At 36.3% G+C, this 17,761-nt stretch overlaps 1 protein-coding gene across 13 annotated transcripts in view; it reads right to left on the bottom strand.

The window, feature by feature from the left end:
- The window catches only part of KIAA0586 (KIAA0586 ortholog), a 112,122-nt gene that overhangs the window by 94,237 nt on the left and 124 nt on the right, over positions 1-17,761 (bottom strand). For 8 of the 13 annotated variants that reach the window (XM_077768692.1, XM_077768739.1, XM_077768722.1 and 5 more), the window contains exons 2-10: positions 17,073-17,364; positions 16,084-16,154; positions 13,359-13,428; positions 11,952-12,021; positions 7,390-7,564; positions 5,929-6,150; positions 3,728-3,881; positions 1,313-1,480; positions 4-127 (exon numbers count right to left, since the gene is read on the bottom strand). In XM_077768692.1, coding sequence (XP_077624818.1) covers positions 4-127; positions 1,313-1,480; positions 3,728-3,881; positions 5,929-6,150; positions 7,390-7,564; positions 11,952-12,021; positions 13,359-13,428; positions 16,084-16,154; positions 17,073-17,271 — 1,253 coding nt within the window. In that variant the 5' untranslated portion in view covers positions 17,272-17,364. Of the gene's footprint in view, positions 1-3; positions 128-1,312; positions 1,481-3,727; positions 3,882-5,928; positions 6,151-7,389; positions 7,565-11,951; positions 12,022-13,358; positions 13,429-16,083; positions 16,155-17,072; positions 17,759-17,761 lie in introns of those variants that run through there. The other 5 variants (XM_077768745.1, XM_077768703.1, XM_077768762.1 and 2 more) reach the window with 5 other exon arrangements.

Here is a 17,761-nt window from a genome sequence, read left to right as displayed (position 1 = left end):
TACCTGTCTCTCCTCTCAGGATTCCATTCTATTTTTGACCTATTTAGTGAGGTTTTATCTGAAGATTCACTTTTTCTTGTCAAAGAATCATTATTATTCAAAATCTGTTCCAACAGTCTTACATTTCCTACAGTAAGAGAAATATAGTATTATTTTTTAAGTACTAATCCATTTCTTTTTTATATAGTAGCTCAGATATGTCTGTAGGCTTTAATACACTCATGTAAAGCCAAATATTTATAACTCATGAAAACCACACCGGTAAAAGTTTAGGCCTGAATTTATCTCTATCACAGAAAAAAGGAATTTGAATGAGACATATCATCATCACAAAGCCCAGTAAACTGCAAGATTTTTATCAAGAGTTAAAGGGAGATTTGACTGTTCGCAGCAACAGTTGAATCTTTCCTTTAGCCCCATCCTTAATAAGACTATATAACAACTTTTTATCTTTTGGTGAAGTCGATTTAGTAAAGATGTTAGTGTCTTTAAAACTCTTTAAATGCATCTAAGACAAGACCTGAATGAATTTAAGTGATTCCCAGAATAAAAGCTTGTATTTAACATTTTCACATACTTTTACTAGAAAGGTTTTATTTTAAAGGTCTGTAACAAATTACTATTTCAGGTCACTTATAAAAGTTCTTGTCTGGGGCAGCTGGTAGCTCAGCCAGTTAGGTTTCCAGCTTGATTTTGGCTCAGGTCACGATCTCATAGCTTCTGAGATGGAGCCTGGCATCAGGCTCCGTGCTGTCAGCAGAGCCTACATAGGATTCTCTCACTCCCTCTCTCTCTGCCCCTGCCCTGCTCATGCTGTCTCTCTCTCTCTGTCTCTCAAAATAAATAGACTTAAAAAAAGTAAAATAAATATAAGTTCTTGTTTGCTATTAAATAGTTAATACCTTAACACTTTTTCCAACTGAACACAGTAATAAATGTTAAATTTCTTTGTGTTTTACTATTGAAATTCACACCCAAGAACAATATAAGAAAACATGGTCTAACGATCAGCCTTACCTTTAGTAAAACATTATTTTTATTAATAACAAAACTTGTTCATTAAAGGCTTAAGTAATAACCTGTTGAAATTAATCAAAATAATTCTAACTGTATACCTCCAACTCCTACAAAGACTCTAAAGAAGTTTGATTTGCCCAATAAGTATCATTTAAAGAGAAATACTGGAAATAGCATTCCTACTATCATTACTACTTGGCGCATAAGAGAATTATAAGTCTGGTGTGCAAATCTGTTCCTAATTTTAGGTAGGTCTAAATAAAGTGGTGAATGCTAGTTAAGATTGCTTTATTACCTGGATGACCTGCCATCTCCATATTTTCTTTTTCTTTCATAGGATTTTCCCTCTTTGAGATTTTATCATCCTTTGAAACAGGTATAGGAGCAAACCTGCGGGGTGCTGGTGTCTCCAATGGAGAGTTCTGTTTATCAAAATCCATATCTTCAACTTCTCTAGAAGGTGCTTTAATAGGAAATAATGGAAATAAGTTCAATTTATTTTAAAAGAAGCATCAATTTTAATTTGCAGTGTTATTACTCTTCCCCATTATTTTTAAAATAAAGTTATATAAGATATACAAATTACAAGTATATAGAAATAATTCCATCCTCACTAGAAATCAGAAGAAATATAGGCTATAAACATTTTATACTTCCAGCTAATAAAAAACAATATGACAATATGCAGTGTAATTTCATGTAATGAAAATGGCATAGCCAGACACTGCTCCTGGCATGAAAACTAACAAAATCATATGGCACTAAGTATAGGAAGTCTTAAAATTTTTATACACTTTGATCTAGTAATCTTACTCTTGGGAATTTATCCTCAGGAAACAACCTAAAACGAAGAAAACATTACATATATCACAGTATTTATTATTTGTAAGGAAAAAACTTTAAAATCTGCCTAAATGTCCAGTAACTGTCAAGTAAATTGTGAAAACTATTGACTACAACAGATTATCCTTTCATCATTAAAAATTAATGTTATGAAGATAATCATGTAAAACATGAGAAATACTTCTAAAAAGCAGTACAAAATTATATTTATGCTACAACTGCAGAACATAAAAATAATGTATGCCCAAGAAAAAGTATTGAAAAATAAAAAGTTTGGGCACCTGGGTGGCTCAGTCAGTTCAGCATACAGCTCTTAATTTCTGCTCAGGTCACGATCTCAGTGTTGTGTGACCAAGCCCCACATCAGCTCCTGTTGAATGTGGAACCTGCTTATGATTCTCTCCCTCTGCCCCTCTTCCCTACTCATTCTCTCTCTAAAAAAAAATCATGAGTAGGGGTGCCTGGGTGGCTCTGTTGGTTAAACATCTGACTTCAGCTGAGATAATGATCTCCCGGTGTGGGCTGTGAGTTCAAGCCGTGTGTCAGGCCCCTCCCCCACTTGTGCTCTGTCTCTCTCAAAAATAAACATTTTTTTTAAAAAATTGAAAATGTAAGTAAATAAATTAAAATTGTTAAAAAATAAAAAATTTAAGTTTGTATTTACCTATTTGTTTTAAATTTCTTTTGCTAAAATATACATAGAAACCAATTTAGTATACAACCCATAAAACATGCATTTTTTTGCTTTAAAACTCAAGTCTAAAAAAACAAAATTATGAGCAAGTCATTCTCTGGGACAGAGAATGAAATGTCTACTTCCTTTGAAAGCATATAGCTAGGTCATACTGAAACCTGAGTTCTGGCCAAACTGACAAACTCACCTTCACCTGAAGCAGGCAAGTCCTAACCTTTCTGTGCTTCATCTTCCTCACTTCACAACTTAAAAATTGATTCATACTACGTTCACAACAGTTTTGTAAGGACCACTTGTTTGTGGAAAAATATAAAAGTAGCTTACAAGTATAAGGAGTCTTTAATATGCCTGTAATATAACACTGGTCTAATGTATCAAATGTTGGGGATATTGTACTACGTGGATCTGTGTTATGATTAAAGAGATAGCCCTGGATTTGCACTGATTCATTATTCAAATATCAATAATTTGGAAACATATTTATTCATTTATTTTAAATTCCAGGGGTTTAATACAAATACATTATGCATTCCTTTGTTGTTACTATAAGCTAAGATTTTAAAAATTCTATTAATATAGATGAACTTACATTACTAACTGTGAAAATAATTAGAAATAGTTTATTACTGTACTCAGGTGGTTTCTCTCCCGACAGAATCAAGAAAAAGAGTAAATGTGCAGTCAGGGAATTGGAAAATTGATTACAAGCATTTTTTGATACTAGACAAATGAAATTTTTCTAAACTTGTAAGTGCTTCTGACAATTTATGAAGTTTATTAGTTAAAACCATACAACNGAAAATAATTAGAAATAGTTTATTACTGTACTCAGGTGGTTTCTCTCCCGACAGAATCAAGAAAAAGAGTAAATGTGCAGTCAGGGAATTGGAAAATTGATTACAAGCATTTTTTGATACTAGACAAATGAAATTTTTCTAAACTTGTGCTTCTGACAATTTATGAAGTTTATTAGTTAAAACCATACAATAGGACATGACCCCTAACTTGACTGAACAAGTTTTGAAATGACCAAAAATTAACCTAAAAGAAGAACTAATTGTATAAAATGAAGACTAAGTCTTCTACCACCTAGTAAACAAATTTTTGGCTGACATACTATAAAGAAAATTCACAGCTAACATGTTTTATTCACAGTGAACTATATATTTTTACCTTGTCTGGAAGCAAACATGTTATGTGAAGACAGATTACTGCTACCAAGATGAGAATACTCTGGTTGTACAGAATACTTTTCCATCGCTCTGGAAGGAGGCATACTAATGGGCTGAAAACTACTTGTCTTTAGTGCAGCACTAATGAAATGAGTCTAGGAGACATAAAATTATTTTATCAATTTCAAATTCCATTTGAAAGAGCTAGATGACAGACTACATTAAACTTTATTAGAAGACTTGAAAACAATGTATTAGATTTAATAAACTATAAAAATACACATACATTACATGCAATCACACATTGCAGCAGTGACGTCACTGGGTTAGGCCTGGCTCTGTGGTGTGACCTTGATCATTTCATTTAATCATTCTAAACCTCAGCTTCCCCCTTTCTACTTCAGAGATGGCTCAGAGGCCACTGAGGCATGCTAGAGGATGGCCAAAAGGAAGAAGCCCTAGATTCTACTTCAACCAGAGAATTTAAAACGAAAACATCTCATCTTTTATGTCCTACATGATTTTGTTTGAAGTCAAGGGCTAAAAACATTGCTAGTAGGCACTCAATAATAGCAGCAATAATAACATATACATTTAAATATCAACAGGAACTACAATGACAACAGTTTTCTGTACCAGTTATTAAAATAACTGGAATGTGTATATATCTTACCTAAAAAAAAACTAGCTTTGTAAATAAGATATCTAAATTAGAAAAGATCCCATTCTTCCAAACTTGAACTCAGAAAGTCAATAAATTATGGGTTTATTTATGGAAGACTAGATAAATGGCAGACAGGCATGTAAGTAAGACAAGTAGGACCCTCTCCTTAAGAAATCAATGCGCTTTTCAAATCCGTCATCTCATTTTACTCTGAACAAATAAATAAATCAAAGGTTTTTCTGGGTAAAGAAATCAAGGCTCAGAGAAGTGCAGTTATTTGCAGACTGAAGACCAGCCCTCTGACAGACCCACTCCTAGCTTCTCATGAGATACCATGCTGCACACACAATTTTAGTTGTATATGGAGCACTTAACTAAAACCTTACATTTTATGGCCAAAACTGCTCCACGGAAAATATTATCTTCGACTACATGGAAAGCTCAAGCCAAACTCCATTAAGAAGTTTTGAGGGGCACCTGAGTGGCTCAGCCGGTTAAGCATCCGAGTCCGGCTCAGGTCATAATCTCACGGTTCATGGGTCGAACCCCACACTGGCTCAGAGCCTGGAGCCTGCTTCAGATTCTGTGTCTCCCTCTGTCTCTGCCCCTCCCTTGCTCATACTCCGTCTCTCCCTCTCTCTCAAAAATAAACATTAAAAAATTAAATTGATTAAAAGTTTTGAAAATTATATATTACTGTTTATTCTATAAAAACATACTGAGCTATAATAAACCTATTCTTCTGAATGTGATATTTTAATTTTTTTAAGTCTTAAATTCACACATTAATTAAACAAAAATAAAAGTAATTAAAACCAATGCATTTATAGTGCAGGTCATTCATTCATTTAAAAAAATGTCTGCATGTGTGTATATATATACACCATATGTATATATACGTACACATATGGAGTACCTGAGTGCTGGGTTCTATCCCAGGACTTAGAAATTCCAAATAAATAAGAAACTGTACTATCAGCAACTTGTGAGGCTAACTCTTCTTTTTATAATAGCCCAGTGGCTCATATTCAAAAGGCAATTAAAAATGTTCATTCTTTTAATTAATTAAATGTAGCAGCAGTACATATACCAGCCGGTTCTCATCTCATCAGAATCATTAGAGAGCTTCCTATTCCCAAGTCCCATCTCAGACCTGCTGTCTCAATCCCTGAGAGGTACAAGCATGTTCATTTTTATAAAGCACTTCAAGTGATTCTGATCCACATTCTCAGGCTAACAACCACCAATGTAAACAAGTCATGGAGATGCACTATTAGCACTTTAAAAATGGTATGAACAGAAATACCACAAAGAAGAAAAAGCCAACTCCAAGGAAATGTCTTACAGAACTAGTGATACTTGAACTAGAATATGCAGAGAGGTCTCCACATGGAGAGGAAGAGTGATAACAAGCAAATCGTTATTTAAGAACTAAAGCTGTAACAATCTAATGAGCTACTGTGATTACCAATGAATATCAGTTTAGGGATGCAAGTGATAAAAGACCATGAGATGTGTGCTGGCTTTATTACAGATACCTGAATATCTATTTGTTGCTGTTGTAATTTTTCAAGATGCCTAATGTGCCGCTCCATAATCACATTCATTTGCTTTTCATGATCATGACAATGTAGTTTCTCATGTTTATTCTGAACACTTGTTTGCTGCTCTGTAACACGTTGTAACTGTTTATCAGTCTCCTGCAACTTATTGAGTAATTCTGTAACAGAATTGACTTTTGCTTCCAAATCGCTCTGTACCTAAAACAATAAAATATCAAAGGATATCAAAAAGACATTGTTACTAGAAATGTTGTTTAAAGTGACTGCTTTTGGGGCACCTGGGTGGCTCAGTCGGTTAAGCATCCAGCTTCGGCTCAGGTCATGATCTCACAGTTCGTGGGTTCGAGCCCCGCGTCGGGCTCTGTGCTGACAGCCAGCTCAGAGCCGGGAGCCTGTTTCAGATTCTGTATCTCCCTCTCTCTCTCTGACCCTCCCTTGCTCATGTTGTCTCTCTTTCTCTCTCTCAGAAATAAATTTTTAAAAAAATAATAAAAAAATAAAGTGACTGCTTTTAAAAATGATCAAACCAGATTTTTACTCACTGAATCTCTGATGATTTTATACCTTTATTTTTGGAATCACAGAAATAAAAGGCAGAAGATAGCTATCCTGAATATCTTTTCTCTCATAAAGAAAGTAACACACTGGCAACAGAAGAATTTTTATAATGTCAGAAATAAAATACTTAAATGGTAATTAAAAAGCAGATAACAAAACAAATTAGCTTTTGATACTCCACTCATCTCAGACTGAATTAGGTCAGCAGCCTGGAGTCCTAGTCTTAGCTCGGCCACCTAATACCCAGGGGATCTGTACCACTCTAACCCCGCTTCTCAGTTCTCCCATGTGCAAACTGAGGCGGGTGGCACACACAATCTCAGAGTGCCTTTCTTGTTCTAAAATAAGGATAAGCAGTCGTCCCAGGTTGCCCAGGATTCGGGGCTCCCTCGATGAGATATTTTCAGTACTAAATCTGGGCAGTCCTAGGTCCTCTAGCATTATCACAGCAAGGGGGAAGAGGGGTAAGTCTCAACACCTGAGAGGTAATATACAACCATGAACGGAAAAGTTCCCTCAAGGGGTGCCTGGGTGGCTCAGTCGGTTAGGCATCTGACTTCAGCTCAGGTCATGATCTCATGGTTTGTGGGTTCGAGCCCCGCGTCAGGCTCTGTGCTGACAGCTAGCTCAGAGCCTGGAGCCTGCTTCGGATTCTGTGTCTCCCTCTCTCCCTGACCCTCCCCTGCTCATGCTGTCTCTCTCTCTCAAAAAACAAATAAAATATTAAAAAAGAAAGAAAGAAAGAAAAGTTCCTTCAAATTGAGAGCAACTAGAACACCCTTAGTCTACAGTTGGATATAATCACTTGTAGAATCAGTTCCTAACAAATATTTTTCCATCTCCCGACGACGCTGTGAGTATCTGGGGAAAAGCATATACTTTTATCAGCGGAGCTGCTGTTGCAATGGCGGCCGCAGTTGCTGCAGCCACGGTTGTAGCTGAATCAATCCCACTGGGTGAAGTTCTAGTCTCCAGAGTAACGGCGTCCTTTTCTGTGCCTGCATTTTCTAAAAGCTGTACCTTTACTTCCTTAAAAGCAGGCATGTTTTGAGTTCTGTAAATAAAAAAAGGCATAAAAATGTATTCAGCAAGCTACATTGAACCATTTCAAGAAGCACCTATAGTGGTAATCTGATGAAGGTAGGTCTTCTTGATTTTTTAAAACATTAAGTTACTTGGTTTTCCCCATGAGGATCTTATCAGTCATTTGGTTCATGAAATCTATGAAAGGTCAGGTCACTAACTAAACACTAAAGAAATAAGATAATTCCTTGAGGACTGCGATATTTCAGATAATAAGACTTACATATACAAAAAAGACAAGGGCACAATTACAAAGATAGATAATCCAGAAGTATGAATTCAAATCATGTCGAAAAGGTTTTAAGAATTCAAGTATTATATGTTACTTTCAAAGGAAGACAACCTAAGATAAATTATTAAAACTGCTACAATTTTTTTTAAATTCTAGCTCAGTTAAGTTAAAGAAATGCCACAGTTTGTTAAAACAGAGCACAAAACACAGTTTTAAGCAGGCTGGATTAAAAATGAGAGCAAATAAGTACATATTTACAATGAAAGATTTAACTAAGTACTTAAAAAAAAAACTGGTCGATTTTGTTCTATATTTGGCCTGAGAGAGAGAGGGAAAGAGAGAGACAGAAAGAGAGAGAGACGGGGCACCTGGGTGTCTCAGTCAGTTAAGCATCACGGTCTCACAGTTGGTGGGTTTGAGGCCTGCACTGGGCTCTGTGCTGACAGCTCAGAGCCTGGAGCCTGCTTCAGATTCTGTGTATCCCTCTCTTTCTGCCCCTCCTCCACTCTCACTCTGTCTTTCTCTCTCTTCCTCAAAAATAAATATTTAAAAAATTAACAAAAAACCCTGCAGAGTCCCTAGGTAAATCTCGATAGATCAGAAGGAAGGCACTCGATCTCTGGCTACTGGATATCCCCCCTGATCTCTAAGAAGGCTCAGAGCAGCTCTTAAACTTACTCCTCTTTGATATTTCCTCATTTTGACTAAGAGCATCATTTTTCTCTGTCTCAAAATTTGGAAGTTACCTGGACTTCTCTATCTTCCACTTACTTTGCTGAGTCATCAAGTTTTGTCAATTATTTCATCACAATTGCAGGAATGGTGTCATAGAAGTACAGAGACAGGGGGAACCTAATAGACACCTATTCTAACTTCCTAATTTTATAGATGAAACGGAGGTTCACAGAGGTAACAAGGTTTACTTGATCAAGGTCACAGACAGTAAAGCAGGGTTAGGGTGCGATTCCTAGAGTTCTTCCCACAACATCTCGCTTTCTCAGAATACCACTTCTCCCTTGGTGCTTCTCTCTCTCTAGTAAAAAAGACTTCATCACCTCCTGCCGACTATTTCATTCTTGCAGATTTTACTCATCTAAAAACTTCCCAAATAGGGGCGCCTGGGTGGCTTAGTCGGTTAAGCGTCCGACTTTCGCTTAGGTCATGATCTCGCGGTTCGTGGGTTCGAGCCCCGCGTCGGGCTGTGTGCTGACTGCCAGCTCAGAGCCTGGAGCCTGTTTCAGAGTCTGTGACTTCCCCTCTCTCTGACCCTCCCCTGCTCACGCTGTCTCTCTCTCTCTCTCCTAGAAATAAATAAAACATTAAAAAAAAAAGCATCTTCCCAAATACATGTCTCCACCATTCAACAATATAAAATTTTTCCCAAGAGACAGTTGAATAAGCCAATTTCTTCTGTCCGACCTTCCACACATACCATCCTCTGGCCATGCCCTGGCTTCTGGTGTACACGTCCTGTCACCTCACAGACACCTGTCAGGAGTCACACGCCTCCTCACTGGCTATACCACACCCTTCCCACAGCCAACTCCATGCTTTCTCTCACTGACCTCTCAGCCTTCTGCCATTCAACTTTCTTTAGGATCCAACACAAGCCTTCCCCGTTTCAAAAACTTGTCCTTAAACACTTCCAACAGATCTGCCCCTTCATAGCTCCTTTGCTTTTACTGCCTGCAGGACACAATGAGGCTTGAGAAGCAGCCATTGCATGGTTTAAATGTCTGTGCAGAACAGTTTCATAATCTATTAAATGCAATGCTGTTTCCTATCACAGTTCGAGTCACTCATTCCTCCACATATGTACATATCCTCTCCCCAACTAAGCTCTAAGCAACCTGGGGCAGAAGGGGACAAAAAAGGGAGATTTCTTAAATGCCAAATAGCAAGTAAGAAAGAACTAGCACAAAGCAGGCTCTCAATATGTATCTGATTAAGTGGCATATGAAGAAAATATATTTCAAATATTCCTATCTTTTAGTATTCCTGCCTTAAGTTTGAATGTGATTTAACCTTTAAGATCAATCATTCTACCCGAGTACATTAAATTAACCAACAAGAGGGGCGCCTGGGTGGCTCAGTAGGTTAAGCGTCTGACTTCAGCTCAGGTCATGATCTCACAGTTGGTGAGTTCAAGCCCCACACATGGCTCTCTGCTGTCAGCACAGAGCCCGCTTTGGGTCCTCTGTTCCCCTCTCTCATGTGGTCTCTCTCAAAAATAAACAAACATTTAAAATAAACACAAAAAATTCAAGTGACATTGACTGCAGCAAAATCTATCTCTTGTATCTCAGTTAGATTGTCTTTTAACCCAACATGAGTCATTTTTATATTTCTGATTCATTTATTATTTTGTACATTGAAGTCATCTTCTCAAGGCCCTTCCTAGTTTGTTTTTGTTTTTTAATTCTGTTCATTTATCCCAAAATGGGGAGAGACTTTCTAAGAGGGGTAGTATTCAGTTACCGCTCACTGTCGGTCTGTTTATGAACAACTTCTCCTTCCCTGATCTGAGAGTTCTGAGAAATTTCAGTTTGGAGAGTTCTGACTTGAAGGCAAGTTGATAAGGTCCCTACCGCAGATGCAAGCAACGTCGTCTTCTGGGGGGGGTCAGCTGGAAGGAGTGGTAATCACTGTCTGTCCAAATGAGTCAGATGTCATCTGGGATTTTTCGTTCAACTATACAATTTGAGAGACAACACAACTCTTGCCCTTACTTTCGCTTTTTCTTATATATTTATAAACTGCAGGATACAGTTTACTCTCCAAGTTCCTTTTTTTTTTTTTAAATGTTTTATTTATTTCTAGGAGAGAGACAGCATGAGCAGGGGAGGGTCAGAGAGAGAGGGAATCACAGACTCTGAAACAGGCTCCAGGCTCTGAGCTGGCAGTCAGCACAAAGCCCGACGCGGGGCTCGAACCCACGAACCGTGAGATCATGACCTAAGCGAAAGTCGGACGCTTAACCGACTAAGCCACCCAGGCACCCCTCCAAGTTCCTCTCCTAACCACCATACCACATATGGGGAACTGTTTGGTGAACAAAGGTACAAAGGAAAAACATGATGAGGACAAACAATGAGCCAGTAAACTCTGGCTGGCTCAGATCACACCCTTGTGTTTTAGAGATAGTATTTATTTTTGTTAGGTCCATGTTTCCCAGTGCATAATATATATGCCAGGGGCAACTTTGGGTGGAAAAATAATGAACTTTTTAATACTTTTTATTTAATAGTTGTAAACAGTTTATTTATTTTAATTCTATTATTAAAATAACTGTACTGACTTTCCATTTACTGAAGTAATATAAATTTTTTTTTTTTTAATAAAATGAGAATTCAAAATGAAGTAAACATTTCTCTTATTTTCTACAGGGCTTTCCAGGTTGCACCAGTTCAGTAGAATACATTTAGCCTAAGGATATGTATCTCATCCCACTAATGATAAAAATAATAAAAGGCATTTTATTACTGGAGGCATCCAGAGTAGTAGAGGCTTATATTTATCATGGTGCTGTTGTCAGGGCTGGTTTTGTATTTCATAGGTATTTAAGATAAAGTTGGGAGGGAACATTTAGATGGAGTAGTAGCCATGATCTCCCTTCACTCCTTCCAGATGCTAACCTTGACCCTTTCTTAAATCTTGACAAGGAAAAGTCTAAATGTCCTTGGACAGTAAATAATACGTATTATGTATTCGGAAAGACTTGACCATTGCTACAAGTAGTATAGTGAAGGGATCAAGAAAGCAAACTCCAGAGGCAGACTGCCTGGGTCTGAATCCTAGCCCAATGAATACTTGCTAAATGACCTGGGGAAAAATCAGTCTCTGTGTGCCTCAGTTTCCTCATCTATAACATGGGGATTCTGTAAAATTGGGATGTGATGGAATACACTTCATTGGATTTTGTGAGTATTGAGTTAATTCACATAAAGTCCTTGGAACAGTACCACTTCTATAATAATAACTGCTAACAGCTATTGAGTGTTTTATGTGTCCAGCATCATAAAAAATGCTTTATACGTATTTCACACATTGTAAAATGAAACTAATCTTCCAGAATCATATAAAAACATAAGAAATGGCCCACCTATTTTTTGAAAATGAAACTTACTTTTGCTTTAAAACTGCTCTTAATGCATCCTTCTGTCCCATGGTGTACCGAGAAATAAAGATGTCATTTGCTGCAAAATTGAGACACAAAATATACTTCAGTTTCCTAAAAATGTGTTAAATTTTAATACAGATACCAAAAACAGCTTCTTAAGAATGTTTAGGAATTCAGCAATAAGATTTCTTAATTTAAAAAAATGTGACAAATTAAATGACTGACTAATAATAGCCATAACCCGGGGCACCAGGGTGGCTCAGTCAGTTAAGTGCCCAACTTTGGCTCAGGTCATGATCTCATGGTTTATGGGTTTGAGCCCTACATTGGGCTTGGTGCTGACAGCTCAGAGCCTGGAGCCTGCTTCAGATTCTGTGTCTCCCTCTCTCTCTGTCCCTCCCCTGCTCACATTCTGTATCTTTCTCTTAAAAATAAACATTAAAAAAAAAAATAAATAAATAGTCATAACCCAGACCCTAGGGGGAAAAATGTAATAAAAACACTTAAGGCCAAATTGGAGCCATTTTCTCGAATTCAAAAGAGAAAACTGCTAAGACAAAAATAAATTTACATTAAAAATGTCACTAAATAAATTTCTTCAAGGCATATTTTTAATTTCTTAATCTATTATCTTACCAGACTATTCAAAACTTGAATTCAGAATTTTTAAATTTTTTTTAAGTATTTAATCCCAAATTTACGCAATAGGTTAGTATTAAATCCCGAATTTACCGTTACCACTGCAAACCTTTTTCTGGATTTTAATGATTCTATTACTAGCCTAATTTGGAAAGAAAAACTAATTTAAATGAATAACCAAAACAATAAGAAAAAATTGTTTGTTTAATAAGTGTCTTTAAAAAAAAAATCAATGAATGTCTTAAAATCTAAAAACCTAAAATCCTATCCTCACAAAGAAACTCCTGGGGCACCTAGGTGGCTTAGTTGGTTGGGCATCCAACTTTGGCTCAGGTCATGATCTCACAGCTCATGGGTTCGATCCCTGCGTCAGGCTCTATGCTGACAGCTCAGAGCCTGGAGCCTGCTTTGGATTCTCCCTCTCTCTCTACACCTCGCCCAATCATACTCTGTCTCTCTCTCTCAAAAATAAAAAAAGAAAAAGAAAAAGAAACTCCTGACACACGCAACATAAATGAGGCATGAAGACACGCTAAGTGAAATAAGTCAATCATAAAATTAGAACTGGGAAAAATGGAGAGTTTAATGCATACAGAATTTCAACCAGGTAAGATGAAAAAGTTCTGCAAATGGATGGTGGTGATAACTGCATAATGTGAATGTATCTAATGTCACAGAACTGTACACTTAAAACATGAGAGAGACAGATTCTGTTTTGTGTAATTTACCACAGCAAAAATAAATAAATAATTACAAGCAAATCTGTCCTTTTACCTTCCTGTCTGTTGTTCTCTTCCAGTTTATCCAAAGGCAACCCCTGCATTGCAACATCTTTAGCAAAATCCTTTGGGATATGAAAGGAAGAAATGAAAGGTACTTGAAGATACTCAAGGTTATTAGTTGAATGAGCGAGTAAATGAATAAGCAAGCAACTGTGGCCTTGAAATTCAGACTCAAATCTCCATTTGCCACTTCTAGCAGACAGAGTCATGTAACAATTCAGTTGGTACAGCTGAATGCAAAAATGTGAGTCAAATGGCATACATAAGGATGGCCAACACATAAAACAACATCACAAATTAATCACAGCCTTCTTTATCACTGAGCTCATAATGTGGCCTCGGAAGGCTTCTCTACTGGCAAATAGCTTTCTGTTCACATGTGTAACCTTAGTCTTCATATTTAAGATTCTATTCAGTGCTAAGACAGCACGACTTTTTGAGTACTAGGTTTATGCAACATTGTTCCTCACCTTCCTTAGACACATCTCTTTTTTTCCCCTGCTAAAGCAGAAAAGGGTAAAGAGAAAATCAGTAAAAGAAAGTGAACCCCTGACAAGAGGTGTTAAGTTCCTAAGAAATAGTCAATGAGGGGTGCCTGGGTGGCTCAGTTAGTTGAGCATCCTACTTTGGCTTGGGTCATGATCTCACACCTCATGGTTCGTGAGTTGGAGCCCAACAGCAGGCTCACTGCTATTAGTGCAGAGCCTGTTTTGAATCCTCTGTCCATCCCCCTCTCTCTGCCCATCCCCTGCTCATGCTCTCTCTAAAATAAATAAAACATTAAAAATATAGTCAGTGAGGGTAACAATACAATAGAATACAGTATCTGGAAAATTGACATAAAGACTTCCTACAAATTAGTAAGAGGCATGGCATATAAATGTGTAAATCACAAAAGAAGAAGGCAATATATATGAAAAAATTTCTCCTTCAGTAATAACAAAAGAATGCTTCTTTTACCTATCAAAATGGCAACTTTTTTGTCTACTTTTAATGCCCTGTATTGGCAAAGCTGGGGGAAAATACTACTTCTAATTCTGCTCATGATCTTGCTGAATAATGTATATTGATACAGACTTTCTAGAGGCAATTTAGAAATATTTCAAGAAGTGTGCATATCCTCTGAGTTAATAATTTTACATCCAGAAATTAATCCTAATGAAATGACCTGAAATACATACCAGAATGTAAATCACATGGTTGTTTATATTATCAAAAATTGGGGGGAAAAACTTAATGTCAAATGACAGGAACATGAGCAAATAAATTATAGTACATATAGACAGTGAAATTCTACGAACCCATTAAAAGATTCTAGGGAAAAAAATCAATGGCATTGAAAAATATCCTTAATATTACTTAATGATAAAACAATATGGTGATATGTTATAAAACATGAAGGCAACAGTTGTTGACTTCAGCTACAGAATTTCTTCTTTCCTTTTTCTCTTTGTATTTTCTACAATGAATTTTAAAGTTTTTGTTTTCTTTCTACTCATGTGTAAGGACTGGCCCAAACAGGAAAAGGGACATCTCACTTTCTCACTCCCACTACTTTGGGTAGTGTAGAGAAATACATATGAATAAAAGCAGATAACGAATAAGCTTATAAATATGCGCATATCAGCCACAAACTCCTTTAGTTTCCTCACTACCATAGCATGATCAAGTCAATCCACATTGTAATCTTAGCACTCAATTAATGAAACAAAAATATGATACAAAGGCAAACTGCAGTTTGTACTCAAGACAAAAATGATAATGAACAGGATTTGCTCTGCAATCATATTTTACCTTAAGCATTCTATACAAAACAAGCTTTGAGTCCATATTAAATCTAATGGAATCCTGATGATCTTCCAAAGATCATTGATTTATTTCCGATTATATAATAATAACGAATCGATGCATCTGGGAAATTTTTAGATAATGGAATTCAAAGACCATTAATCATTAAATAAGGTCTACTCAAAAAGGAAACAAAGAACACCAAGCCAAAGGCTAGGCATTTACTCAGGGACCAAGTACAGCACATAGTTATACTTTTTTTTACTGTGAATGTTTTACAAAGTTGATAAGTAAACAGTTTTAATCTCATTCCTTCCAGGAATGAACTTCAGTTTTCAAAATATTATACTGTGAAACTTTCTTCTTTAGAGGCTTGCTTAACGGACAATCTATAGACAACATGATTAGTGATCAAAATCTAATTAGATTACATGAGCAAAATATATTTATCATCAAATATTTTCAATATTATAAAGGTCAAGATGAGAATTTCATGTTATTATTTTTTAAAGACCCCTCAAAAAAACCACACAGAAGACCTCACAATAGTTTGAATGATATGTAATCATACCTCACTTTTTAAAAATGATGTTGTTACTGTTTCTTTACCTTTACCTAATAGTAAGTTAAGTCTCTGGTCTAGAATACTTTTTCCTTAGATCAGAGCAGAGCTTCTTTTTGATTACAGTATTTCTCTCAATGTTCAACATCTTAGTAATGAGTATTTTTTATTTTAATTTTATGGAAGAGTTTTTGTTTAATGTCTCAATACTATTCAAATCACAACTGTAGTATGTAAACCATTTCCCTTTGTAAGTGAAATTTAAGCAAAATTAAGGCCTGTTACTAATCAAACATAATTTAAGAATGCATTACTTAACATTCCTGAAAAGTTTAACATAAGTGGAATGACAAATTCTTTTGCTTACGCTTTCTGACACAGTAGAATTTTGTAATGGAGGCTGCTGATAATTTCCAGCAGAAGTCAAGTCTGATGAACCTAACAAAACGAAGGAATCAATTTGAGTGATTTTAAAATCTGAACCTCTTCTTTTAAAAACTGTACAGGCATGATTCAAGAACTAACAACTCCATGTTAAAGCAAAACCTACACTGCAAGACACTTTTCATGCAAAAACACTTAACTTAGTAATTAAAATAGATCCTGATTTAAGTTTTACAGTTGATATTTTGGAAAATAAGAGTACTGACAATCAAGTGAGATAAATATGTTTTAAAATATATCATTACACTGTTGGATCTGGACAAAGTATGGATAGAGTCATTAGACAGGAATAAAATATGTCATGACATAAAAGCAAGCTTTATTAAGTCATACCCTCCCCCCACAAAGCAGCATGTTTTTTTGGTTTTGCACATATATTCATTAATTTGATCCTTACGATTATCAATGAAATGGACAAAGCATAGGTCTTCTTCATTTTCACTGAACTCCAGACAGGTCAAGTGAATTGAAATACGGAAGCCATCAAAAGGCAGAAGTTACCCTTCTGCATGTTATACATGCCAAACTGAATAACACTATCCAAACAGAAGATAGAGCATTTGGTAAAAAGCCCTATCAATGAACAATAAACACATCATAAGAGTTAAGTGTATCCACCACAGATGTGAACAAGAACAATGTGCGAAAACCACAGAAAGAAAAAACACAATGGGAAATGTTTCATTCATTCCACCTATTCGATATTATAACATCCATTAGACTGGCTGTGTTAGCCATTTCCCCAGGGAAAGGAGTCAGCTTTCAAACATCTATACAAACGAGACATTATCATCTTATGTTTGAGAATTTACACATTAAAAATCCTCTAAATTCTGGAACGCAAAAAAAAAAAATGAAATGAAAATAAAGACTAAAGATTTACAAAAGTGAGAACTATTCGGAATCACATACCACATAATGTTCCATTCAAGCTAGCCTCGGTTCTAACTGGAAGACGTTTATTTGCAGACAACGCTGGAGGAACACAGGGCAACTCATCTTTCAGCAAAGCCAAATAATCTCCCTGATTTGGAGAAACTACCTCACGAAGTCTCTTCGCTGGTATTTTAGCCCTTTTTTTCTTTTCCGGGCTAAACTCAGAGCCTTTCATATTTTGGTAACAAAACTAGTCCCACAATTCTGAATAGAAGAATTTCTTCTAGGTCCGTAAAACTTCAGAACAAAATTTTCACCGCTTTGAGGACTTTGGGGAGAAGGAATGAGGGAGGAGTATGATAAACAAAATGTGAATTTCAAATGATTTTAAAGCACGCAATCATCAACCTTGAAATAAAACAATGTCTAAACAGACTATCCAAAAAGCTAGATATTTCAATTTGGTATTTAGTCCAGGATTCGAGAGGACAAGATCATATTTACCCATTAATCCCACTCAGTCCATTAATGCACACTCCAGTAAAGCTGAGAGTAGGGATGTCAAGAGAAAGGCCGCGTGAGCAACAATAACCATAACAGAGAGCACCCCCCAAACCTAGAACCGGCAGTGAAAAACCAAACAGATAAAAGTTAAAATGTGTTGAGAAGTGAGAGTTAAGCAAGTAAAACTGAAATGTTTTTTAAAAATCACCCATATAAGAAGC

The sequence above is a fragment of the Crocuta crocuta genome, unplaced genomic scaffold, assembly GCF_008692635.1.
Source record: "Crocuta crocuta isolate KB4526 unplaced genomic scaffold, BGI_CrCroc_1.0 scaffold10, whole genome shotgun sequence".
NCBI lineage: Eukaryota > Metazoa > Chordata > Mammalia > Carnivora > Hyaenidae > Crocuta > Crocuta crocuta.
Note: the sequence above shows the minus strand (reverse complement) of the source record. Positions and strands in the feature narration are given on the sequence as shown.